Source organism: Ptychodera flava, chromosome 10 (assembly GCF_041260155.1).
Source record: "Ptychodera flava strain L36383 chromosome 10, AS_Pfla_20210202, whole genome shotgun sequence".
In the NCBI taxonomy this organism is placed as follows: Eukaryota; Metazoa; Hemichordata; class Enteropneusta; family Ptychoderidae; genus Ptychodera; species Ptychodera flava.
In genome coordinates, this window is record NC_091937.1 from 6,572,754 (window position 1) to 6,600,383 (window position 27,630).

Consider the following 27,630-nt stretch of genomic DNA (forward strand, 5'->3'; position numbering starts at 1 on the left):
AATCATGTTATACCTGACGTGTACATCATTTTTCAAGATCCCAATTCACAAGGCCATGTTTCGACTTAGATTACATTCTCAGTAATTAAAACACGTCAAGTCAACACCTCTATTTACACTGTATTTAAAACCAGACCCATACATTCCCTCGGATCATACACCATTTCAACTACATCGTTCTTTGAAATCACTCATTCACCTGTTGCACATGGCAAAGCAAATACATAGAGCTGATCTACTTTATTTTGGTAGTTTCTAGGAATGGTAGGCTTACTGATACATTATTCATAATTCATCATTTTTGTGGATTGCATTTCATATGGACATCATTCTCCTCAAATCAACATCAATTGTCTTATTCATTGTATGAATACTGCTCTTGGGACACTGACTACACACTTCACACAACATCCTATGTGGTGATCAGAACCTATTTCTCTGTTGCTGCAGTTACAATCACAAATAGTATGAAATAGCTTTTGATTTCCTTTTATTGACAAAGTCACATTATATAAACATGAAGATAACTTTCATATCATGACAGAAAATTACTCAGTACATGATTTTAGACAAGTGAATATTTTCAATTGATACAAAATCATTATCATTTGATATGTATAAATAAACGAATACTCAAGCAACGCATCAAAAATGTATATTAATGTTGGAAACAGAGCATTAGAGATGCAGAAAGTTACATGAGTACCAGCAGTAAGAATAATAGTGGGATAAACTGCAAAAGCATTCATTCAAAAGCGATACTATGATGGGGAAATTATTCCACTGATGTCTTAATTATCTGATTAACAAATAATTCTCAATGTTTCAAATAATTCTTTAAGACCATTTTTGAGAAATAATACCATCTCTTGGTATGAATGTTTTAGCTACCTTCATGTTCCAATTCAACTCCAAGGTAAGTATCATTTCTTCCCGGTAAATATCCATTATATTTCACAATTCCTTTGCTAATCTTTCCGCCTGGCCTGGAAAATTTCACCATATCACCGATGTTGATGTCAGCAGCCATGCGCGGAGCAAAGGGTCGGGACGGGAAGTTGAATGTGAAGGGTTCACTGTGAAAAATATAAAAATATATATGAGATGACTTTGATGAAATAGCTTTGAAAATTTAATAAAACTATATTTTATTCCTTGAATTAACTGCAAAAACTCAGGTATAGTTATCAAAGTAAATTGGAGAGCTCAGTTTTATTCAAAATTTGTTCCTTCTCCATTTTTGTTTTATATAATTTACTATATCTGTGGTAGACAAACATCAAAATATCACATTTCCTTAAAAAAGTTAATTCCCCCTTTCATCCCATTTTCTTATAAAGCCAACTTTGACACAGAAAACAACAGCATTAAGCCACACCATGTTAGTGAGAAGATGAAAGTAAAATTTTTTCTGCTCTTTTTTCTAATTTGAAAAGAAAACAATTTTGAGTAACTCAGCAATAACAGATCACAAACTAGAGCACTGTTGAAGAGTACCTTTTTCCAAATTACAAAATGTTAATAATTATTTTACCATTTGGCAAAATCTTGCAGTGATAGCCATGGAATATTGTCACAAGGCTCAGGACAAATTTGTTTTGCAACGTGGCTTACATTATTGGAAAAGCACAAACCTAAGTACCTGCACACCCCTTTATTAATCAATGGACCAGGCCAAATGGTAAACAGCTGAACAATAAGGGATTTAAGAGCAGCAGGTGTTTGCAGGTAATACTATTTTGGCGAGGGGGACAAGAAGCTTAGCTGCTATTCATGATGTTGAATGCAGGCTTACTTCCTCAATGCATATCTTTCTAATGAGATATTACCTCTGCCACACAAGAAGGGTCTTTAGTGAAATGTTTGCAGAAAGCATTTTGTCGGTGAGTTCAAAACATCCACCTATTTTGCATAAATTTCTGAATTCTACCCATTCACAGTTCCTTCACAAAATAATTTCTCAACAAGTCATCGTTGATGACACAGTCCCCACTTGTTAATGGGTACTTTGATTACAGGTCCTCAGAGAGGATAGAGTCCTCTTCATTAGTCTGTGATAAAAATACTTTTGAATAATTTCGCTTGATACATGTCTGAGCTGTAGTTCAGGACATGAAAAAAATGAATAAAATGGCCACACATGGCGGCCTTATTGGATCGTATCACAGAACAAATCTATGTGCATATGTATGACAGACATCCAGCTCTATGGGTTTGCTCAGAATTAGATATATGCATAATTAATGAGGTACAGTATGAAGCATCATAAGGTCTCCCATCATACCATATATGAAGGGTGCACCACTTGTTGTTACTGAGTTATGGACAAATATGTATATTTGAGGTCAAAGGTCATCGAGGTCATGTGACATTTTGTCACAATAATTGTATTGCTAAGTTATCCCTATATACAAAAAATCAGACCTCTAGCTCTATTGACTCGCTCAAAATTAGATATGCACATAACTAATGAGGTACAATATGTGGCGTCATAAGGTGTCCCATCATACCATATATGAAGGGTGTAGCACTTGTTGTTACTGAGTTATGGACAAATATGTATATTTGAGGTCAAAGGTCACCGAGGTCACATGACATTTTGTCAAAAAAATTGTATTGCTAAGTTATCCCTATATACCAAAAATCAGACCTCTAGCTCTATTGGCTCGCTCAAAATTAGATATGCACATAATTAATGAGGTACAATATGTGGCGTCATAAGGTGTCCCATCATACCATATATGAAGGGTGTAGCACTTGTGGTTACTGAGTTATGGACAAATATGTATATTTGAGGTCAAAGGTCACCGAGGTCACATGACATTTTGTCAAAAAAATTGTATTGCTAAGTTATCCCTATATACCAAAAATCAGACCTCTAGCTCTATTGGCTCGCTCAAAATTAGATATGCGCATAATTAATGATGTACAATATATGGCGTCATAAGCTGTCCCATCATACCATATATGAAGGGTGTAGCACTTGTGGTTACTGAGTTATGGACAAATATGTATATTTGAGGTCAAAGGTCACCGAGGTCACATGACATTTTGTCAAAAAAATTGTATTGCTAAGTTATCCCTATATACCAAAAATCAGACCTCTAGCTCTATTGGCTTGCTCAAAATTAGATATGCGCATAATTAATGAGGTACAATATGTGGCATCATAAGCTGTCCCATCATACCATATATGAAGGGTGTAGCACTTGTGGTTACTGAGTTATGGACAATATGTATATTTGAGGTCAAAGGTCACCAAGGTCACATAACATTTTGTCAAAAAAATTGTATTGCTAAGTTATCCCTACATACCAAAAATCAGACCTCTAGCTCTATTGGCTTGCTCAAAATTAGATATGCGCATAATTAATGAGGTACAATATGTGGCGTCATAAGCTGTGCCATCATACCATATATGAAGGGTGTACCACTTGTGGTTCCTGAGTTATGGACAAATATGTATATTTGAGGTCAAAGGTCACCGAGGTCACGTGACATTTTGTCAAAATATCTGAGATATCTGCGTGAAAGGATGGACTCACGGATGGACTCATGGACGGACATGACCCAATCTATTAGCCCCCTGGACTTCATCCGTTGGGACTGAAACTGTGTCACTGCATCCTTTTTGCAATATGAATACGATGAGAAACTAAATTTTTATTTTTCTCGGCCTTATACATGGGAGTCTATGGACTGCCTTATACATGGGAGTCTATGGACTGCCTTATACATGGAGTCTATGGACTGCCTTATACATGGGAGTCTATGGACTGCCTTATACATGGGAGTCTATGGACTGCCTTATACATGGGAGTCTATGGAGACTGCCTTATACATGGGAGTCTATGGAGGTGAAAACTAAAAAGTCCTCTAACACGGCCAAATTTGATCGCATTGTGAAACAAATCGATGTGCATCTGTATGGGGTAGGGTACTATCCTTGTGCAAAGTTTGAAAGAAATTGACCTGGGCATCTCTGAGATATCTGCGTGAACGGACGGACGCACGGACGCACACACGCACGCACGGACGCACGCACGGACATGACCAAACCTATAAGTCCCCCCGGACGGTGTCCGTGGGACTAAAAATATGTTGTTGAAACTCTGAAAAATTCTGACTTGTACTTGACAATGGTGCCACATGAATCACAGGCAAAAGAAGAACAGTTTCAAATTTTGTATTAAAAATCAATTCATGGTGACAAATCAAGTTCGTTGGGAAGTGGTAAATGAAATATTATATCAGAGTGTAAGCATAGTTTTTTTCTTGATATGCAGCATATTTTATTAATTTTACTGAACAGAAATCTTAACAATTAAGTTTTGAATTTCAATGTTCATACCAACAAAGTCACATATTCTCTCCAATCAAATTTACAGAGGAAAGGAGAAAAATTTAATTTCACAGTAATTCACATAAATTTTCTCAAAAAATGAAATTTCCTTATTTCAAAAATGTAAATACTACTGGACAGTTCAATAGCTTCCATCCCTCTTTCCCCTGTGGTATGGGCAAAGTTCCCGTCAGAGAGTAGGGCCTCTGTATAATATACATAAATTTTAGGGGTGTCAGGGCAGTGATATGGGGAGTCACACCCTTGTGTCTTACCTGACTGTGTGTGAAAGTAAATCTCTATTATGTTGAGTTACAAGATGCTTTGGAGCAACGCTGCGGAAACCAGCAGGAGGAGGGACTCTGGTGTCAACTGGAGAGGAGCTTCTTTGTCTGGTATTCCGGGACTGAGCCGCCTTGGTATCAATGGGATCCAGGGTGAAGTCTTCAGTACGGAATGAGTCTAAAGTCTGGACTGATGATGCTTTTGTTAGAGGGGTAAAATCTGGGAGAATACAGAAATAAATTCATAATGAGAAAGCTACATCTTTGTTTCTGTGTAAAGTGACATGATATTGACTCGCTCCTTCCCACTTCCCCTCTACAAGAAACTTTTCATTGCAAAATTGATTTGATTTAATATACCTGAGAATATCATTCATGTGAACTCATTGTCCCGTACAGTACCTTTTTAGGCAAGAATTTTACAGAAGTTTATGGATTTTGATAACTTTATGTTACCTTCCATTGGCACTTGAACTAGCATCATTGATATTTCTATTTATTTTGGACATTTTCGCCCAAAACCCTGCTCTTCAGGGTCTTGCAGAGTTTAATATTTCTTGCTGTAGTACTGATTAATAACTGATGTTTAACCCTTTCACCACCACGGTTTGTCCCAAATCCATTATCAATGATGATTGTAGACCTTTTCACTGGGGATTGGGGTGAACAGGTTAATACGCTGCACATGTTTGTCAGATGCATAAATCAACAACAAAGAATTATCTCACCTCCCCTCCCTGATGAATGCTTTTCCCTCCTGTCAGTAGAATGGGATCTCCTGTTTCCTGACCCTCCACCATAGGGGTTCATCTCATCCAACTCATCTAGGAGGGAAGACAGAGAGCTGCTGCTGCTTATCTGTCCACCCTGCTGGTGTCGATGATGATGTCTGGATTTCTTACTCTTTCCATTGACCTGTGGTTTGCTTTCCTCCAATCCGCTGGTGCTGTAGTCATCTGTGTCAGGGAATTTCATGGATCTTCTGGATCCTACTGGAATGGAAATCATGGAAAATACATTGGGATATAAACTTTAGAAGCATGAAAATGAGGCATTTTCTGTAAGTTGACAGGCTATACCATAAAAATCGAAAGTAAATCTACCCAAATATGAGCTATATTTCAGATATCTTTTATTCATGGCAAATGCAAAATTCAGAGTTTCAACAACACTGGTACATGCACTTGAATTTCAAATTATGTGAAACTCTATAGGTAATTTTCCGGTTATAATTGTACGTAGAGTGCATTATTTTCAAAACCTACAAGAACTGCAAACTGTTTCACCAATTTACATACTTTGATTTAATAGCAGAAACTCAAATTGAACAGAATAATATCTGCAATGTTCTCAATCTCTGAATCTGATAATTTTGCTTTTGCAATCAATGTCAGTATGCTTATTTTAATATCTACGAGGAACATTAAGTTTGTGTTATATACATCATAATATCAATGTCTTTTACTTTTTGTTTTATATTGTGACAAAAAATGAAATGAGTAATGTGAAAAAATCTAAAACATGATATAATGAAGAAATCTTTGATGATTTTACCCCGTGAGTCGTCTTTCCTTCGTTGCAGCTCTTTATCAATTTGAGCTGTCAGTGAGTCAACCGCACCAAATCCTTCATGGTCCCTATCATCATGCCACCCAGCCGTCAACACAGCTGTTGAATCACTGGTATTTGAAGCTGGTGATTCCTTACCTGAATCTGAAAACGTGGAATGAGTTAGCATGAATATGAATATGAAAATTGTGTGTTAACTATGTTAGCAATGGTACTTCAGTGGATATTTTTTGTGTATTATCCTTTAAACACCACATTTTGTTATCACCTTATTATTTAAATGGTAAATACAGTCCAAGGTACAGGAAAATGGGGTTGGGAGGATTAGAAAAGCAACTTGACATATATCTGATTGACTTTCTTACCTTCCCACACTGGATGCTTCTGAGGGGGTGACAACGATGCACTTAAGCTCTTGGACACCCTGGATGGAGAAAACTTTGAAGGAAGGGCTGATCCACTGTATGACAGCCTTCCCTCTGGAGGTGTGTAGTACCTGCTGTGATCTGGGTTGGATGAAGACAAGGTTGGCATGTAGCTTTTAGGGGTGGTGGTTGGTGTAATAAGACTCAGCTGTTCTTTCAAGGCGTGGATTTCATCCATGGCTTCTTGCTTCTCTTTTCTGTATCTCTCCAGTCGACCGTACAATTCTTCTCTTTCTCCTATCGTGAGAAAATTAGGTTAGTCAACTACTTTGTCCATATTACCTTCACTTTGAGGCATTTTCAGGCAAATTTCTGTTATTGAGTGTTAATCATTCAAATCAAACACACAGAATTAACAGTGAAATGAAATTTCAAAATATGGCTTGCATGCCAGTAATGTCAAGATTCTGATATTTGTTGAAGTTTTTACAGAAATACATTTGCCATCATGTGTTGACAATGGACCAAATTTTTTTCCTATATCATACATGAGATTGCAAAATCTCGGCTGACTCGCAGCGTGTTTGCAAGGTTATATCTGATTGGTCGATTGTCACTATTCACAGCCACTTAGGGAGTCTATTTGTATTGTTTTCATTATATTGGTAAGATTCAGCCACCCAATTGGATAACAGCTTCGAAATCGCTGCGAGTCGGCCCCAAAATCTTGCACTGTGCAATCTGATAAAATTTAGCTTTTAGTTTTGATCAAAATACCTAAATATCTTTGAGAAAGTACTTTTCAATTTTTCATCAATTATTGACATTACTGTATCAAGCCTATGAACAAGTACAGTATACCTGGACAAATACAATAGGAGAATTCTTTTTAGGTTGTTAGGCTGTTCCATGGGAGATAGGGATGAGAAATTAACCTTTTACCAAAATGGCTTGGCCCAAAGCCATTGTTGTCAATGGTGGGTGTGGAACTGTTTACAGTGGAATAGGGGTGAAAAGGTTAAACGTGTAAAAATATCAAAATTGCTTGCTGATTAGTAAATCTGATTTTCAACCCCATCACTCCTATTCTTCTGCAAATGGTTCCAATCATATCATTCAATAAAATACGGCTGGACCAAAGTACAGATATAGAAAGGGTTGAAACTTCATGCAAACGTGACGTGAAGTGAAAGAATAAAAACATCTGTACATGCAGAAAAAAAGAAAAAAATGCTAAAAAATGAAAACACAACAAAACAAAACTTTGGCTTACTGGCAGGATATTGACCAAGACTTAATTTGGTGTTTTTCATATCGGTGAATGGCGATACACTCAAAGCTGAAAGACAGTTCATGCATATGGAAATGAAGATGATTAATATTCATTGACATACTTAATATTCAAGTCTGTACACACTTTTACAATGGTGCCAATCATAAATCACAAAGGTCAGAGATCAGAGTTCACTTACTTGGCCCTACTTCTGAAAGTCTTGAGTTTTCCCTGCTCAGTGTTGATGTTTCATGTTCAATGTGCTTGTGCTTCCGTTTCAGATCTCGGATGTCGTCCTTCAGTCGTGAATTCTCATCAGTCAAACAGTCGTGTTCCTGTCTCAGTGATCTTAAGTCTGTTTTGAGAGCCATGACCTCATCTTCAATACTGCTAGGACCACTGTATCTGCTCTGTTTCAACCTGTCAATCTGAAATGTAATATTTCTTTTTTAAACATTGCTAATTATATCACTTGTTTGCCAGTTTGTATATTTTATGTAAACAACCCAGTATATGTATGCGCCTCGAAAGTGAAAAACTTTTGGTTTTGCTCAAACTTTCCTCATGGAATCTTTCAACAATTGTTGTCAAAACATCAAGAATGAAAATCGAGGGTCACTGTGCAAATGTTGATACTGGAGAAAGAAATTACCAAAATTTACCAATATTTGAAATTCAATATGGCCGCCATCCCTATGTTAACTTTATGGTGAAAAATAAAATTTTTGATTTTCGAAAAACTAAGACTGAAAAAAACTTTTTTTTTACACAAATAGCCTTAAAATGAACTCCCACAAGTGTAGATCAGAAAAGAATTGAAAAACTTTGACAGTCCAAATATCTGTCCCCAAGGCACATTCTACTTTAAACCTAGCATATTGTTTGTAAGTGATAGAATAATTCAATTTACTAATTTATTGAAAAGATTTGGCACAAGTCCAAGACAGCATTCATACATCTTTGCATTTCAATGTCTCATATATTGATATTTTGCAGTATTTCTCATACCAAATGTATCAATCTATAACCAAAGAGTATGTATATGCTGTATCATTGTGTTCTCTGACTAAAGAATTGCATGGAAAAGTTTAATGTTAATATTTACTGTCTTTTTATCAAACAAGATTACAACAGGCTACCATGAATAGCTACAAAATAGGTAAATTACCAAAAACAGCACTCAGTGCATAAAACTACATCTTTGAAGATCACATTATGAATTCTGTTGGTTTGATATTTAGTCCCCGCGGACGAAGTCCGGCGGGGACTTATAGATTGGGTCCCGTCTGTGCGTCCGTCCGTCCGTCCGTCCGTCCGTCCGTCCGTCATCAACAGTTTCTCAGACACTGCCGAACCAATTTCGTTCAAACTTGGCACAAAGGCATAGCACTATGACCTACAGATGCACGTCGATTTATTTTGTGATACAATCGAATTTGGCCGCGAGGCGGCCATTTTGTTGCGATTTTTCATGTCTTTGGACCATAACTCAGACATCCTTGAGCAGATTATGTTCAAACTTGGCACAAAGGCATAACACTATGGCCTACATGTGCATGTCAAATTAGTTTGCGATACAATCCAATATGGCCGCGAGGCGGCCATTTTGTTTGCGATTTTTCGTGTCTTTGAACCATAACTCAAACATCCTCAAACTGATTCTGTTCAAACTTGGCGCAAAGGCATAACACTATGGCCTACACATGCATGTCAAATTATATTGCGATACGATCCAATATGGGCGTGAGGCGGCCATTTTGTTGCGATTTTTCATGTCTATGGACCATAACTCAGACATTCTTGAACCGATTCTGTTCAAATTTGGCACAAAAGCAAAACAGTATGCCCTTCATATGAACACCAATTTATTTTGTGAAATGATCCAATATGGCTGACAGGTGGCCATTTTTTTGCGATTTTTTCATGTCTTTGAACCGTAACTCAAACATCCTTGAACCGATTTTGTTCAAACTTGGCACAAAGGCAAAGCACGTACTATGGCATGCATATGCATGTATCAATTAACCTTGCGATAGGATCCAATATGGCTGCAGAACTGCCATTTTGTTGGAATTTTGCATGTCTTTGAAGCATAATTCAAAGGTCATTACACCCATTTTGTCAAAACTTGGCACATAGATCAAGCACTATGGCATACATGTCAATTTACTTCGTGACATGTTCCAATATGGCTGCCAGATTGTAAATTTTTTTCCAATATCTCTGCCCGATGGTCTTTTTTGGATTTTTTCATGTCTTTGAGGCTTAATCATATGCAAATATTCCTTAACCAATGTTGTTGAGACTTGGTACAAAGATAAAGTACTATGGCATACATATGCATGTCTACTAATTTTGTGCTATGATCCATATGGTCAAGAGACAGCCATTTGATTTCAATTTTGGTGTGATTTTTTTATGTCTTTGAAACATAAACATAGGTCACTGTCCCTCGATGGACTGATTTTGTTCAAACGTGATACGAAGATAAAATACTATGGCTGCATTCTTGTGCACATTAATTGTTTCATTATATGATCCGAAATGGCTGATGGCTGATTACAACAACATACCCAATCCCATAGCATTTCGAAAATTCCACCAAACCATGTGTATAGTATGTGCCGTCATGACACTAGAGGCAGTGAGGGCATCGTTATGTGTGATGTAATCAAAAGTTCCTTCAATGGTCATTACCGGCAGAGATGAGTCATTTATTGAACGTTCCTCAGATTACTTTATTATGCAAGTCACAGGCCTGATGCACCCGTTGCATCAATGTCATTCCACAGCGACCTAGACCACAGCTACCTAGACACCAAAGATTATAACAAAATGGACAAGCGGGGACTGTGTCATCAACGATGACTTGTTCAAAAGAAAAATGCTAACACCGAAAAATTATGCTCACTAAACATTTTAAGGCAGATTTTTGGAAATTTGGAGTTTTAAAACCTAAGGCTTCTGTAAGCATACATAAAGAGCCATTTCCAACTCACCATTAGGTGCTATGCTACTCTACACACAGCGATGATAGCTTTCAACTGAACCAACATATGTCAACAGCTATCAGATTTCATAATTTATGTTACCTCTTTGTACAATTTTTTACTCTCTCCATGGTAGTCTTCATTAGTGAGTTTGTTTGCTGTTTTCAAACTTTCATTATCTTCTTTCAGTTCAAGTAATTTCTTCTCTGCTTTAGAGAGTTCTGATACAGCGCATTCATTGGCTTCTTGAAGATCATTGAGTTGACTTTCTAGATCAGCTGCAATTTTAAAATGGGAAAAAACAACATTGTTTTATGTCCATGCCAACACAAATACCTAAACTCTCTGTACAAATAGGACTGCACACTGTGTCTCCTGAACTATTTCACAACAACAGTGTATCTTGACACCCTATCCTTCATCAACTATGGTGTACTCTACCAATCTCTGAGTATCAGAAAGAACATGTCCACAAGAGTACGTGAAACAGCTGAGGCACCACAAAATTGGAATTTCAGATTGACTGTTTCATGTTAATATTGAAGATATTTAATCACAATTTTACAATTATTATTGTCACAAGCTGCGGCAGACTTTGACAAAATCCAGTGAAACGCAACATACAATGATGCTCTGAAAATCAGAATATAGATATACACAATTTCCTAAAAACTCCATAAAGTCGATATTTTGATCTCTTTAGTAACTTGCACAAGCTCAAAAAAGGATTTGCTGTCATAAAATAAAATTAGGACATAAACACATCTTGTGGTGAAAAAGCGAATTCAAAACCGTATATTTGGCCCAAATATCTATCCATTCCAAGTTTGGGTTTGAAATATACCTTAAACATTTTGAAATTTATGCAAGTCTGACTCACCGATTCTTTTCTGTAAGACAGCTGGATCATTGGGATTAAATTCTAAACTTCCTGGAATTTCATCAGCACTACTTGATCTTGGAATGTCTTCAGACGCCGAGTGTTTCTGAAGTTCTTCAACTTCTTTCTTCAAGTGGATTACTTCTGTGATAAGGTTTTCTTTTTCCCTGAGTAACTCATCAAACCTCTTATCATGCTGCAAGGCAACAACATGTAATTTGTGAAACAACACTTTTTCTCAGGAAACGTGAAGTTGTCTTCATAGTTTATTGATTATTACACCCTTTCAGAGACACCTGTAAGTGACATGCTCATATGTACTGTATAAGTTGGCTCAGGCCTGCAAGGATTGATCAAATTCATTGCAAATTTGATGTTGTCATTTTTTAAAACCATTTGGCAAAACCCTGGTGATAACATTGTTTACAAAATAGACACATTGTATCAAAGACTGTCCTTCTATTGATCAACTTAGGAAAAAAAGGACCAAAGTGTACTTGCCTGCTTTTATAACCCTTTCACAACCATGGTTCAATCTGATCGTGTGGTTTTAATACCGTAATATAGTTGGACTTATACATAACAAACTGGGGTGAATTATATTCACCAGATATTGTATTAGACATATCAATATTACATGAGTCTTACCTCTCGTTTGCTTGCTGCAGCTGAGGACGCCTCACGGACCACATGTTCTCTTTCCTCCAGTAATGTTTTATTGGTGCCCTGTACTGCACCTAGCTCTTCCTTTAATCTGGCAATTTCTAGATCTTTTTCTCCAAGGCATCTTTTGAGAAGAGCAATCTGTTCCAGGAGGTCTGTTATCTGTCTGGGGTCATTCTGTGCAAACAGAAAGAGATCAATCAATGTTCAAGTCATTGATCTGTTACTGATATTTCTGTTGTGACAAACACTCTCTCTGTTTTCAACTCTGATTTACCCACAATGCAGTGCAACAGTTATGCTGTTCATATCCATAACGTAAGTTAGAAGTTTTACCAAGGAACAATTATTAATTCAGTGATTATGCAAAGACTTCTAAATTGCAGTAAGTTAATATAACAGTTTCTTAAAGTCAGATGAGCTTAGAACTTTTCCTAGCTTTAATACGCACTTCTTAACTATTTTGGAGTGCCACATACACTCAGCTTTATTTAATATTCTGGAACACGAGCAAAGTGATTAATTCATATAATGACCATAATTCTGAACAATGAATATTTAGCACATGATGTTATGAATCAAATGATTGACAAATTTTATCAAAAAGCTGCATTTTGCTAGTGAGAAAGTCATTATACCTGTAAGGGAGTCATTTTATCTGTAAAATGCAACATTATGTTAATAATGGGCTGATGATAGAAGGGTGTGATTCTCTTGATATTATTTTACAGAATCAGTGAGTTGTATCACTAGTCTTGTGTAAATTATAAATCTAGGGACAGATTGGTTGAACACTTCAGGAGAATGCTTGAAACCTAACAGGCATACAAACATTCTGAATGGACACTCATCAGGGTCTTGGCCCATCTGAGGTTTGTCCGTAAAGTTGATACCAGTGTCTACTTTATGTAAAATACGTGATTGTTGAAATTCCACCATTCAAAGGGAATGTTTTCTCACTTTTTACACCTTGAATCAAATACAAGTATATAGCTACAGGAAGTATTAAACAGTCATTAGCAAGAGGATGTTACTGTACATGTACAATTGTTACCCTGCTTTTCATATTATAAATGTACTGGTATAACAACACAGCTATCTTTACGTTGATTCCCAAATCAGGTACCTCACTTCATTTCCAAGCTTACCAAAAACACTGCTGTATTGGTGAGACACATTTGGAATATATACAGTACAAGAGATGAAACAGACTAGGTGAAACAGTGAAAGAGACTCAGACAAGGTGTTCCATCGAATATTATTATGTCATGGCCCATAAAGTGAGAGACCACACCAGGGTCTAGAATTCCTCCAAAGACTACCGGAGCACTACAGACAAGTTATGTCATATGAGCAACACTGTGGAAGACGATGCTTCATGACATGGATAATCCGCAACAAAACTACTTAACCCTTTGAGTGCCAAAGTCGATTTTTGTTGCCTTTATACAATCTAACGCCAATAATTTCTTTCAGATGTAGACAATTTTATTCTGATTTTTCCTAAAATTTTGGTCAAAAAGTGTAGCCCATAAAAATTTATATCCATTAAGTCCAAAATCATGGAATAATTACAGAAAAATTCATGAAAGTCGGCAAAATGTTGCCCTGATATTTTGGGGGAGGAAAATTACAGTGCTCAAAGGGTTAAATCAGATCACTTGGCTATCCTTCAACAGTGTCAGTTTGTTACATGTACATGTAGTGTTTATCATCTCATAGGTCAATGTACTAGATGTATCTCTTCAGTTTATATCAGTTTATACAGACTTAGTTATATAAAAACACAGCATAAAGGCAATTCTTTATAGTTTTAGACTTTATTCTGAGTAAAATTTTATCTGATAGGAGGTTATGCTTCTACTTACTGGCTTGAAGTCAGTTTCTGGCGTACCATTGGTCAATTGTTGGTCATGTGACGTTATGACAGGTCCATTTGCCCCTGAGGATTTTCTGCTGGAGGTAGACATTGGTGATGTTCTCTGGGTGACCAATGGATCTCTCTGTAAAACCTTGGCACTTCCCCTATCCTCACTTTTTCCAGACGGTGGCCTCTCTGATGTTCGGCTCCTGTGATCACTTCCGGCATATTCCTTTAGATCTGGATTAGAGCTGGGTCTCTCCCTTGACCCTGGCCTTTCCCGACTGCCTGGTCTTGGCACCCCGGCTGATCCAGGTCTTTGACTACTATGATGGGAAGAGCTGCGGGAACTGGAGGACACTGAACTTTTAGATTTATGCGACCCACGCTCAAACATTTGTTCCACATGTTCTTGGCTGGAGCGTCTACGTCCAGCGTTCATTTCAAAGAGCTGCGCGACTTCCTGGTCGCTAGCTGCATCCCCTCCATTCCGTCCTTGCCAACTCTCATGGATATTTCCCTGTCCTGAAGCTCTGTCATCAGCCGGTGGCGGCTCATCACCCCCTTCCCTGGATCCCTGACTGCCACGTCCTACCTGCTCATCAACTTCTACGTCTGACATTCTGTTTTGCCTCCTTCCTGACAAGTCAAACTCCTCAGCTAAACTAGTCTCTGTTTTCTCAAGTTGCTGTTTCAACAGTTTTTGATAGATTCCAGTCGCTTTCCAAGGCCTGTTTTCTGACACCTCACTTTGTTCAATGTCTAGATCTGCAGAGTCACCATTGGGTACGCTCTCTGTTAAAACACTGGGCCGTAATATCGGCGTTGTTTCTGTGAACGAGTCTGTACTTACTCCAGTTCTTAGATTTTCAGTTTCTGTAAAAAAGAATGTCAAAATTTAGCTACAATTTCAGGATTAAAATACTAGAACATGAGGAGATTTCGAGAGTCAGGATTCAGGATAGCATAAACGGACAATTCTTCAACTTGAGGCTCTTACCCACTCATTGCCTTTGAAACTTGCTGTAATTTGTTGATATTCAGATTCAAGTATGAAATGAAATTACTCAGTCAGTTTGAACTTTATTCAAGCAAAACCCTTCCCCATACAATCCACTTTAAATTTAAAGTGTCGTTAGGCATCGTCAATCTTTTGATGCTGCCCTATACAGCACTGGTATAACTTTAACACATCCATCACAATGATTCATATTTGCTTGAATGAATGGTAGATAGTGTCCTGCCACACAAATTGAAACAAAACAGCTAAACTACCATGTTGAGTGGCAAATGGGTCAGTGACACTACAGTACAGCCTGGGACGAACCCTCCCCTATTCAACAGTAGTCTAGTATTGATACTTAAGCGTTCCTACACAACACACAGTGAGTCAGTGATCCATCAAGTTAACAAAATGCAATACACACTGAGGTCAGAATGATACCTGGCTCCTCCCACACCAAAGGAGTTTTTTCAAGCTCTTCATTATCCTGTCAAAGTTTGCGTACATTTTTTTCACCTGAAGAGATGCTTACAAAGTCAATACTTTATTAGTGAGAAAAAGAACAGTATATCTTCGTAACTCCAATACATATACTGCTACCGTAATAAGTAGCATCTGATGAAACCATACAAAATTCACTCCTTAATTTGACTGCTTGAAATAAATCCTAAACATAGTCCGAAAGTCTCTCCAAGAACAATTCAACTAATTGATACAAAATGACCCTACGCATGCCATCATACTTTTCGAAATCTACTGATGACATATGCTACACATCGTGATACACCCTATATCTGACAAAAAACTCAATAAGTTACCAACCATGTGATTATTGTACTGTTATACAGACCCCTGGATGTTTTTGTAATCTGTAAAAGCTGTCACTTGAAGAATTCTTCACACAATCACAATGACACCAAGTTGACAATACTAACACACACTTCTTACATGTAACAAGCAGACCTATTGAATGACCACAGCTACTAAAAGTTCACATGATGGACAACAATTTTAATGTTCTCCAGGTAATGAGCTAAAAAATGGGAGGTGGTAACGCAACAAAGACTCTATTCTAAAAGTAGAACAGCATAGATTTCCAAATCCTCTGGGATCAATCCCACAATGGAAGACATTTACATTGTAGCGTACATTCAAACGCTTTGATTATTACTGTCATAAATTTTCCAAAACCCCAAGCACACATGCTTTGGACAGAGGCCAAGATCTTTATGGACCTTTAAACTGTAAATGTGTACGCCATGCCAAGCTTTGCAACAAATTAACCCAACATGAAAAATCTTGGAGTAGAATCATACTTTTTTGATTTAATAAATTGCTAATTGATATTACTACCGATTTGAAAACAATCATATATAAGGAATCTATTGTAATTCTTCTATGCGATGCTACAATCACAGCGAAGGGAAATTCAAATTTGTCAGTAAACTTTTCAAGATCTATTCATAACATCTGCGATTTTAAGAACTACTGCATATCATTTAATCTCAATATTGCAAATATTAAATAGCAGCACAACATTAACATCAGTAAAATCATATTCTTTTACTGATGTATCATTAATAGAATTAAATGTCAATCAATTTGGTAAATCTATTGCTCACTAAATTATACAATCATCAGCACAGTCTTGACATTACCAAATTACTGACCAAAATTGACAAATCAATGATTTTTGGTATGTGGAGTAATGCTATTGTTGAACAGGTTTGTGTTCATGTTAGCTGGATGTCTTGACAATGGTGATCTCCTATGTGCAGTGACCTAAAACACAAACGGCGGCGTTCATTTCCTTATCAACCCATTGTGATATCAACAACATGTGAAATCAGTCAGGTTTACACATAAACTATATCTGAATGGTAGATTTGACTCAAAGGACTGATCTATTTTGATAATTTTTACTTCATTAATTTGCTACACTGTTACAATGTACACCAAGAACTGCACAGGGCAACCAAAACATGTCCTGCGACTCCCATGGTGACCTATACACACCGCTACAGCAGGTATGTCACTGCACTGCTATAGTGCTATGTACCCATGCTGTCAAAGCAACAGATCAGATATGTGTGGTTCTTCTCTGCTTTGACACTCTGATCACACAAAATACAGAATATTTGGCTTACCCCTGGTATCCTGGAGGCTGGTACAGCACACTAGCAATCCAGAGTGTTTGAGGTCACTCTATAACGGCCAGTATGCGTCTCGCGTCTGATCAAAAATATTTGATTGAGAGCAACAATGCAATGGCTGACAGTTTCAGGCTTTGAATTGACTCTCATTTGCATCACAAAACACAAGATGGCTGCCATGACCAGCATAAGGTAGCTTCCAGGGTTGTTACGGAAACTTTTGTTATGCAAATTAATGTGACTCTTATGGTAATTTAAAGGTTGTACCTCCAGACAAGGTGACCTCTGAACTTTTGTGCACGATTCAGACTTAAAAATTTCTGTTCTACTTCTACCATGTCTCTCTTCTTGAATAAGAATTATCAACACTCAGTGTATTATATCATAATATTTTCTTTGAGTGCCAAGAATTGTCAAGACGTATTTTCTAAAGGAATGTCATGAGCCTATGGTTACCACTTTAAGGGACAAAATGTTTGCATTGGTCGCGTTGTATGTACTGGCTGTATAAAAGTTTAAAGGTCACATCAGAGGAGAAGCTATTACCATAGAAATGGTGTGATCTAAAAAGTGCCTGACCCACACTAATTGGTAACACTGTCCATGATTTAGTAGACATTTACTGAAATTGTCGGTGTAAAGACTAGCGAAGATGGCTGGCAGAAATTTGAAGGAAAGCAGTTTGGCTGAACACTGGCATGGTGTTCTAAGCCCTCCCTCACTGATGCATGAAATGCATGTATCCATTTACAAGGCATGACACTGGGACATGCTCCAACACATTCTTCACAATCTCAACATGTACACAGGTAGTATCAGGGGACAAAGTATGCTCTAAAACAAACAAAGAAACCAAATTAAAACCAATGCATACCATCAGGTGCCTCACAAATATACCACACACATTAACCAACTCACTGCTCAAAAAATAGTACTATTACACTGGTATGAAATACTATTGGGAGAATAAACATTTGCATTTCAGCCTGCATAAAATTCACTACCTTGGCCATTTCCCTGACAAAAGATCAATTTACAACAATAGCACATGTATAAAGTCAATTTCCATACTGGAAGTCATTTCAATGCCCCAGACTTTTCCAACTTTGACTTTTTTTTCATATAGAAGGCAAATCATACCTCTTAATTCATCTTCTGGTTTGCGGATTGGCATAAACATTTCACCAAAGTCCTCCAAAATCTCCCACAGAATGATACAAATCCCCTCGCATCGGCCAAGCACGACCCCTGCTCTGTCTATTGGGCTTTAATTTCAAAGCAAGCCAAAACTCATGCCGATCTATTTGCACAAGGTCATGTGACCAAACCAAACTGGTTGACACCTTATAGCTATGTTTGGGTGGTTGGCCTTTTGTCAAGTTTTTTCTTTGTTCAAAAAAAGAAATGGCAAATTGCCAAATTACTTGCACATTCAAACTTTAAAGTATAATTTCCTGAGTTTGTTGGCTTTTTGAAAAAGAATTAGGCTTTGCATCTTCTCTTTATTTTGAAGAAGAAATGTTGTTGTTTGATTTCAGACGAAGTGTAAAACTTTCATCAATTTGCCTTTTGTAGTCTAAGAGTTGTTAATTTTTTGCTCTTTTAAATTTGCTTATTTTCAAATTTCACAACTCCGATTTTCAAGATTTACAAATTGTTTCATGTATAACATCCAAGCTTTTTCAAAACAAACATTTAAAAATAAATCAAGAATAAACAAGTCTGAGGACAATTTTGACTAAAATAATCCACAAGCATGTCAAAATTAGGGCTGATAACTTGTTGCCCGGCAATGAGAGATGTAAGAAGAATTTCACCTTTTAGAAGTTCTCACCTTTGACATATCTGGATCAAGTAATTTGTTGGTGTTGTGTATTATATAGATTTCATGCTCAGGTCTTGAAGAGTTACAAATTGGAATACTGTACCAGGCCAATTACCGTATAGTGTAGAGAATTTCGATAGCTGATAAAACTGACTTCAAAATGTTCATCACTTTAAACTGTTTCGGAGTTGCTCAGATATCAGATTCAAACATGCATCAAACCATAGTCCCTCCAACACTGTGGTCAAACCAATCTACTGTGCCTTCATTCTCTCTCAATTTGGAATAACCATTGTTATGCATCCAGGCCAGACAACTTCACAGGAATAATCAGGGGTGGACAACGTCCACTATGAAAACTTGCTGCAGCAAGATGATCTTGATCAACCAAACAATCGACAAGTTCAAAATTTGTAAGACCAAAGTTGTCATTCTGCTCCTTTGCTTCATTGATAATGCACAGTAAGTGAGGCTACCCACAATTCTCCATGATCTGTACACACGGAGATCACTCACTGAAATGAAGCAAATTTCTTCTGTACACAGAACAACTCAGTCCACATTTCAAAATTCTGGCAACATAGTTCTGATTATCATAATTTTCTGATTTCTCACTGTGAATAATGAGAAGATCAACCCTTTTCCGCGGAGGAGATAGCATTTTGTAATTTGTCGACATAGATTTTTGACAGCCATACACAATATTTTCAAGGAAACTAAGGGAATAAGTTGTATCTGTGTTGGCAAAAGAAAGGGTATTGATTTTTTTTAATGTTCGTAACAAAGGAAATTTGCATGTCTGACAGGTGGTATGATGAGACCATCTTAGTTGCTGATAACTTTATCTTGACAAGTGTGCAATTTTTAGCACCTCCAAACACCGACTTCTCATTCAATTTACTCTTGAATTTTAAACATAATCAATAATTTTGGAACATAGTTTTAAAAAATAATCCTGAACTTAAATTGTAAATTAAAAATTGTTAAGAAACTGATAAAATTGAAAAAGCCTTTAGCAAAAAATGTCTGAGTGAACAAATCAAGGGGAATTGTGGGTAGCCTCACTTACTGTGTAATGGTTTAATCCTATTCTTTGCTTTCACGGTCATTCCATTTTACAAGAGAGCAGGAGGGGTCCATTTTGACTTTGAAGAAGTGATTTAGAAGGCCTCCTCAAGGCAAAGTATCTGGCATGACATGAATTTTTTATCAACTTTTGCATACAATGAATAGATAGAAGCTTCTTTTAGATCTAGGAATATAAGCACGTGGAGTGGGAACCCTGGTAAAATTCTGTTGTATGTTCCCTTATATGTAAAATAACTGAAGGGGGGGGGGGGGGGCTCCTGGGATACTAGTCCTCACAAAAACACTGTGACTGTGTATTATCAGTATGTTACCATGACAACTGACCAAAATGAATTAGTTCATGTTTACGAATGACTGAAAAGCCTGTAGCAATTGATGAAAATCCTTAAACAACACCTGATACTGGATAGGGCTTTAGCTTTTAAAAGTGTTCAAGTTTGCCTAAGGCTCCAAGAAATGCATCTGACAATTTTATACAGTAATCCATTCATTTGGCAACTTGATAGAAAATCCTGCTATGCCCTGTGGTAAGAAATAGACCCTACAATCAACAAGTTTCACATCACCACTAGTCAAAGTATTTGCATAATATTGCATATACAATACACTGCCTTAACTTCAGAGTAAAAGCTATGTGCTGCATTTAGACTAGAGTTTAAAGATATCGCAACAAACCTGAAAAGCATAATTTTTTGTGTGAAAACATACCAGCAACCTTACTGTGTCATTTTTGAAGATTTAGAAACGATGTAAAATTTCACATTAAAAGGGGAAGTCATCTTCTGAATGTTATTACGTTGCTAAAATGGGGGTAGACATCCAAGTTTTGTATCTAGGTTTTACACATAAAGGTTGTGAGATTCAAGTGTAATTTATCAATGATAAGAAGACTACGAGATGTCACCTCTCTGTAAGGTTACAATCCTAACACAGCAAAACAGTGTTATATTCTAATTTCAAAAATGTAAGCAACATAAGAGTCACATTTACACATACTTCATATGGATTTGGCTTTTTTCCAATTTGGATGAATATTGAATTACAAATGAATGGGGGCTTTTGCTAGTAGTTTTGTTGTACTACCTGTTGGTACACTTATCACTATTACAGGGATGCTCAGCGGAAAGTAGACGATGAGATTAAATGATACCTTACTCAATTACTAATTTACATCAGACACTTTATTTCTAAAATTACACTAGTACCTCACAATATTGCTTGCGAGCGGCAAGTTCTCAAAGACAAGAATAACAAATACCAGACCTAAATGATAACAGTCGCTTGCCTGCTTCTCTGCCGACACGAGTGCCTTATCTCTTTCCACTGGTTTATTGCCGTAATCTTATACCACGATACTAATTACACAGCGACAAAAAGACAACTGTAGTTCTTGCTGAAGAAGTATAAAAGAGTATTTCTCGCGGGGAATCTAGCTCTGCCATAGCGGTGACGGTCTGTGACATTAGCAGTGACACGTGTTTTGTCAATTTGGTACAACTTTTTGATGATAAAAATCTTTACTAAAGAGGCCTTTAGGTTACCAAAAATAAACACCATCGACGCGATTGTCGATGGCACCTAAACCTTGTAAGAGTGAATAGTATTTTTTATTTAGGAGGGTGATCTCAAATATATTCGTGAATGCATCTTCCAAAAGTGAAGTATATACGAAAGTGAAAGCAACAAATTTGTTCGAACTGGGTATTGTCAGTACTCCCTAACTAGCTTATATACAGTGCAGCTTACGCAGTACAGAGGTATGTAAGAGTGCCTTCAACAGCATACTCCGAGTTCAAAAACCGAGTCGGACTTGCGTACTCCGAGTAAAACTGCTTACTCGGACATGTATACTCCGAGTGCACTCGGAGTTGAATACGCCGAGTTACACTTGCTTATAGAAAAACAATGCTGAAAAACAGAGGAAATATTCGATCTTGTGATAAAAATTTGCAAACAGTATATACAGTACATGTACTTTCAGTCGCTCAGAGAAAAGAGTTGTTAACGCGATCTTTCTGATCTCTGATCTGTGTAAAATACCATCCTGTAGCCTACAACACGCTCAAGTCATTGTCGTTGTCGAGTGTAGCTACCTTCACGTAAATTATTAGTTTGTCTTGTCTTTTCGTTTCATTACCGGATCAGATCCTGATTTGATACATGAATTGAAATGGGCACAACAACGTTTCATGATCACCGCGATGCATCGCGGCGAATTACATGTATTAGAACACGGACGCCATTATCGAATGACCTGTCGACCTGTGACGTCATGGCCTTGGTTTGCTAGCGTTGTGAGGCCATGATAGACTTGCCCAAACATTTTAGGCATATTTATGTCTTGATAAAATAATTAAACTAATAATTTTTCAAAATAAAATGAGCACAGTGCGCTCGTGTATAGTATGAACCCAGTGCGAGTGACCACTTGGTCGTAAATAATGACCTGACTTGACCTGTGATGTCATGCATTTATTTTGCTAATGAAACTGTGCGATATCTAACTGAATAACTGGCTGGACTTGCCTGAAGTTTATTGGCTTTACTGTAAATGTTACGTCTAAGTCATCTTTCAAAAAACTTCGCTGCTGGCCGTGGCAGCAGCTTTCTTCTGAGGGTAAAATCTCGGTCGCTCTTTGTGGAGGGACCGTGGTTAAAATTGCGCAACAGATTACAAGACATCGTGAAAATGAAATTCTTTTTTTTCAAAAGAGCAGATTTTCGACATATCGATCCGCGCTAGCCGTAAACTCCGTGAGTAATAAAATACCTTTTTTCGACAGATCGTTTCTTGACCGGTATGGCAAAATATGCATTTATAGGAACACGTATCGGCATATTCAAGTCCGAGTAGGCCATGTACTCGGAGTAGGCCTATACAAGTCCGAGTAGGCCATGTACTCGGAGTATACAAGTCCGAGTAAGCAGTTTTACTCGGAGTATGCAAGTCCGAGTACTCGGACTTGCAAGTCCGACTCGGTTTTGGAACTCGGAGTGTATGGTTTGAGATACTCCTACAAATTAGTCACATGTAAAAACAACTTGCGTGCATGCCTGGCTAGCCTTTCAAAAAGTTTATTTTCTAGCTACGTATGTTGCAAAATTGGTTTTGATCATTTTGAGTGAAACAGCTTCTGAACCCTTGACTTGAATGCTAGGCGCTCTCTGATCTTTGACCCAATCGGATCAGCATAATTTATAGATCTTTTTCGTCAGACACATTAGCAGAGCGTATTGTGATTTTGCAACAAAGTGTTTAGATTGATACTTTTAATAGTTTGACGTTCAGAGGTCGTGAACTTGTTACAAAGTGTGTCCACTGTTACAGTATAGTAGTCATTTTGAAAAAAAAATCAATTTGTTTGAACTCGTGACGACTGCTCAGTACTCAACATCGCGTCCGCGTCGGCCGGTCTACCCCGGCGATGACGTTCATTTCAGCAAGAACTACAGTTGTCTTTTTGTCGCTGTGTAATTAGTATCGTGGTATAAGATTACGGCAATAACCAGTGGAAAGAGATAAGGCACTCATGTCGGCAGAGAAGCAGGCAAGCGACTGTTATCATTTAGGTCTGGTATTTGTTATTCTTGTCTTTGAGAACTTGCCGCTCGCAAGCAATATTGTGAGGTACTAGTGTACTTTTAGAAATAAAGTGTCTGATGTAAATTGGTAATTGAGTAAGGTATCATTTATCTCATCGTCTACTTTCCGCTGAGCATCCCTGTAAAGCACCATGCATAACACAATGGCTTGTTCCACTGATTTTAGGCTTACACCCCATTTCCCAATGCAGAGATCCAACTTTTTCATACAAAACAAGGAGTACACCAAACTTTGATGATGACAGGGTTTTGGAATATACCAGCAAGTCCTCTACAATAATTAATTATATTATAATTATTTTCTCCATCATTCCATGGGTCAAAAACTCTTTTATAGGATGAGGTATAATTATGTAATCCATCCAATTGAGCAACCGGGAATAAAACGCCCTGTTCAAGGGCACAACATCAAACTCCAGATTTGAACACACCATCCCCTGATCAGTGTTGATAGTGAGTTTGCTTTTCTGGTCTCAAACTCACCAACCTTTGATCATGAGTCTGCTAGCCTATCCACTGAGCCATGATACCTCCTCAAATCTGTTAGAGCCATGCTTCTTTGCTGATATTTAAACACAGTTCATACAATTTGCATGCATGATAATTTCAAACATAATTTGCTGAAGAGGCAATGGTTGTGAGTAAAAAACATAAACTTAATAATTTTACACAATTACAAAATTGAAGATTCTCTTTTTCATTTTTGTGAGATTGAAAATCACAGAAATCAAAGAAAATTCCCATTTACACACGGTAAATACTGTCATTTTTCATCCAACATAAATTGAGACTATCATATTTGTTTGAAAGTATAATGCTATTTCAACATGTAACAAGGATTTTTCAATGGAATCATTTCTCTTCTCGAACTAGAAATGAATCTGATTGTGTAATGTTCATATGCTACAGCAAAGAATCTGACATATATATCCAAAATGTACAAGACATACAGAATTTAAGATTAAATTAATTTTGTTTGATAGCAGTGTTATTCCTGATATTTATCATGAACTGCTCAGTTTTCACCAATATGGGCAACAAAATTTAGCTTTTAGCATCTCTGATAGGGTATAAATCTCTCGACTCTCTCGGTAAACATCGTGTGGCATGAGAAAATTAAATTCTATATCAGTATACTGCATTTTCACCCTATAGCTACAGTAGTATCATATCTGTGTAATATCTCCTCATCATTGTTACACCATGCTGAGGTGTGGATTTTTAAATCACAAGTACTTGGCAGCCAGCCAAACTCATTCAACAGATCCATGAACAGGATTAATCTGGTACCCTAACCTACTGTGATTCCACTCTGCTGTCAGATTACTTTTGGATTAAAATGAGACATCTAGATCGTGAATCCATGCTAATTTGATGATCATATATCAATTTTCTACAAAAAAAATCTATTCCAGCCTTGGATTGATTACAATAGAGCAGTTTGACTATTAGGATACAAGACTTTGAAATTTGACACCAAGCCATTCAAACACTATTGTCTACCTGCGGAACTAATGTACAAAATATATTTCAAGAAAATGTGTACGACTTTTGTATTTGATTGAAATAAAGCAACACTTGGAAACAAAATATCTTTGAAGAAAGCAGAAGAAACTGTGTGATGAAATAAAACGATAGGTGATTGGAATTCACTGATAGACATTGTGAAGAAAAACAAAGTTTACACCGTAAAGCATGTCTTGACACATCTCATCTGCCCAATGCAAATATCATTGTGTGAACAGCAATCAATGCTATCCAGTATCCAAGATAGTTTATTTCAATGAAACCAGACAATCACAATTTCTATGGCAATGTTGCCACTACAATTACCAGAACTGACAAAAAAATTCTGCATGATTTAGTTTACACCATGTAGCAATGATGTCCCTTAAATCACGTTTCGTTCATTCATTTGTTTGTTTATACATTTTGCTGCCACTAAACCAACAAAGTCTCTTCTAAAGTAAAGATGCACATTCTTGTGACTGTGAAATTCATTTGCTTTGGCCATTCAACAAACATGCATAACTTACCAGAAAGCTGTGACTCCATTTTTTTGCTTCAAACTAGCAACGGCAAAAAAGCTACGCCGCGGTATTCTCAGACGTGATATGCCCAAAGCCTCAGCCTTTTTAAGAAAAATCCAGGATGGAAAATTAATTGAGAAACACATTTTGTAGTTCTGGTCTACACAATCGCTGAACAATTACAAAGTTGCAAGCGGTTCATTTGATAGACACTATACGTTGACTTCTACATAAATGATTGAGCTACCAGGAGGAAAAATTTGTTCTACTACCTGCCCGATATAATTTCATATGTAAATTTAAGTAAGCTGTTATTGCATTTTGGAAAGCATCGCTGTAAGCTTCCAAAATCAATGGTCCCTATAATATAGAGGGACTGTGTTATCTCGTAATGCCTGCGAAGGATTTAATCTAATGCATGTATTTCACCTTGGAGTCTAATGCAACATGAACACAGGGTTTTAATAAGTATGGTAGCTTCCAAAAATATCCCTACTATATTTGAATATGTTGCTTGGAGATAACAAAACCATGAGATATATCATCTTCAAAGTGACACCTGAATGTATTGCTCATATCACTGAGTGATTTTTGACATACAATTAATTCCATTGTGAAGAGGGTCAAAACATCATATAGTCAATTCTTTTAGAAAAAAAAAATTAATAACAATTCTCTTCGGCACAACAAAAACAACAATAAGAAACTAAAACTGTTGTAAACACAAGTGACATTCATCTGCTACATACCTGTCTGACACCTGATGATCAGAAAATGAGTAGAGCTATCATGACCTACAATGCAGCAATAAACAGACTTTCTCTCTATTTACATAAATTATGAATATTCAAATGAGAGTGAAAGAGAGGCTGGTAAATGAGGGAATCCCTCTACTGTGTGTGAACTAAGGTACAATAGGTTAAAGTTTAACAACTTTATGAATACAATAAAAATGTCAATCTACACTGGAATATATCAGTCAGTAAGTTGTAATTACTCATTAGAATGATTGTTTACCGGGAATTTCCTTGAATTCTTTTGTAGTTTGAGTTCAGTTAGGCTTGATATTCAGTTTGGCTTGATACATTTTAAAGTGTGCATCATAGTATATTTGATTACAATGTGGCAACTTTTTCAAAGTACATGAATTATGTTTATATACTAATGTAATTAAAGTGCTTTTGCGATCGGTTTTTGCTTGTCTTGCTTTTAGTGTTCTGCTTTTCCACATATATTTTCAGAGCAAATAAAACACCATTATGTATTTTCAGCAATTGATTCAACTCGATACAAAAAAATTCAAAATTAATTGATTTGATCTCTTTAAGGGTGAGTTTTGAAGTGTGCAGCATGTAAAAAGTTCTATTTAAAAGAATTTCAATATTTTGCCAAACAATTAAAATTCCCCTGTGATTAGAGGAATAAGAGGTAAAATGTTTTGAAAAAAATTCTTTTTTGCTAAACTGATGTTGAAAGGACCAGAATGACCATTACAATCAACAAATCTCCTTAACTGTGTACAAACAAGGACCATTTTCATTCACTTTCAGTGTGTCTCAATATTCAACATTAGATACAAGGGAATGGGATATAAAGGCTGACTCTAGAACTTCTTTGATATTCGAACTCTCAAACTTTTACAATTCTTTTCTGATGTACCACTTGTAGGGGTTCATTTCAAAGCCCTTTGTGTAGGAAAC

General features: G+C 36.9%; 1 protein-coding gene across 13 annotated transcripts in view; it reads right to left on the reverse strand.

Moving 5' to 3' along the window:
* LOC139141869 (myosin-8-like) overlaps nucleotides 1-27,630 on the reverse strand; it is a 48,161-nt gene that overhangs the window by 3,554 nt on the left and 16,977 nt on the right. For 2 of the 13 annotated variants that reach the window (XM_070711612.1, XM_070711618.1), the window contains 11 exons: nucleotides 14,235-15,103; nucleotides 12,352-12,543; nucleotides 11,704-11,899; nucleotides 10,926-11,101; nucleotides 8,033-8,261; nucleotides 7,834-7,899; nucleotides 6,561-6,857; nucleotides 6,181-6,339; nucleotides 5,355-5,618; nucleotides 4,618-4,846; nucleotides 892-1,076 (listed from right to left, as the gene is read on the reverse strand). In XM_070711612.1, coding sequence (XP_070567713.1) covers nucleotides 892-1,076; nucleotides 4,618-4,846; nucleotides 5,355-5,618; nucleotides 6,181-6,339; nucleotides 6,561-6,857; nucleotides 7,834-7,899; nucleotides 8,033-8,261; nucleotides 10,926-11,101; nucleotides 11,704-11,899; nucleotides 12,352-12,543; nucleotides 14,235-15,103 — 2,862 coding nt within the window. Of the gene's footprint in view, nucleotides 1-891; nucleotides 1,077-4,617; nucleotides 4,847-5,354; nucleotides 5,619-6,180; nucleotides 6,340-6,560; nucleotides 6,858-7,833; nucleotides 7,900-8,032; nucleotides 8,262-10,925; nucleotides 11,102-11,703; nucleotides 11,900-12,351; nucleotides 12,544-14,234; nucleotides 15,104-17,377; nucleotides 17,525-18,523; nucleotides 18,694-25,936; nucleotides 26,032-26,679; nucleotides 26,696-27,630 lie in introns of those variants that run through there. The other 11 variants (XM_070711621.1, XM_070711619.1, XM_070711613.1 and 8 more) reach the window with 11 other exon arrangements.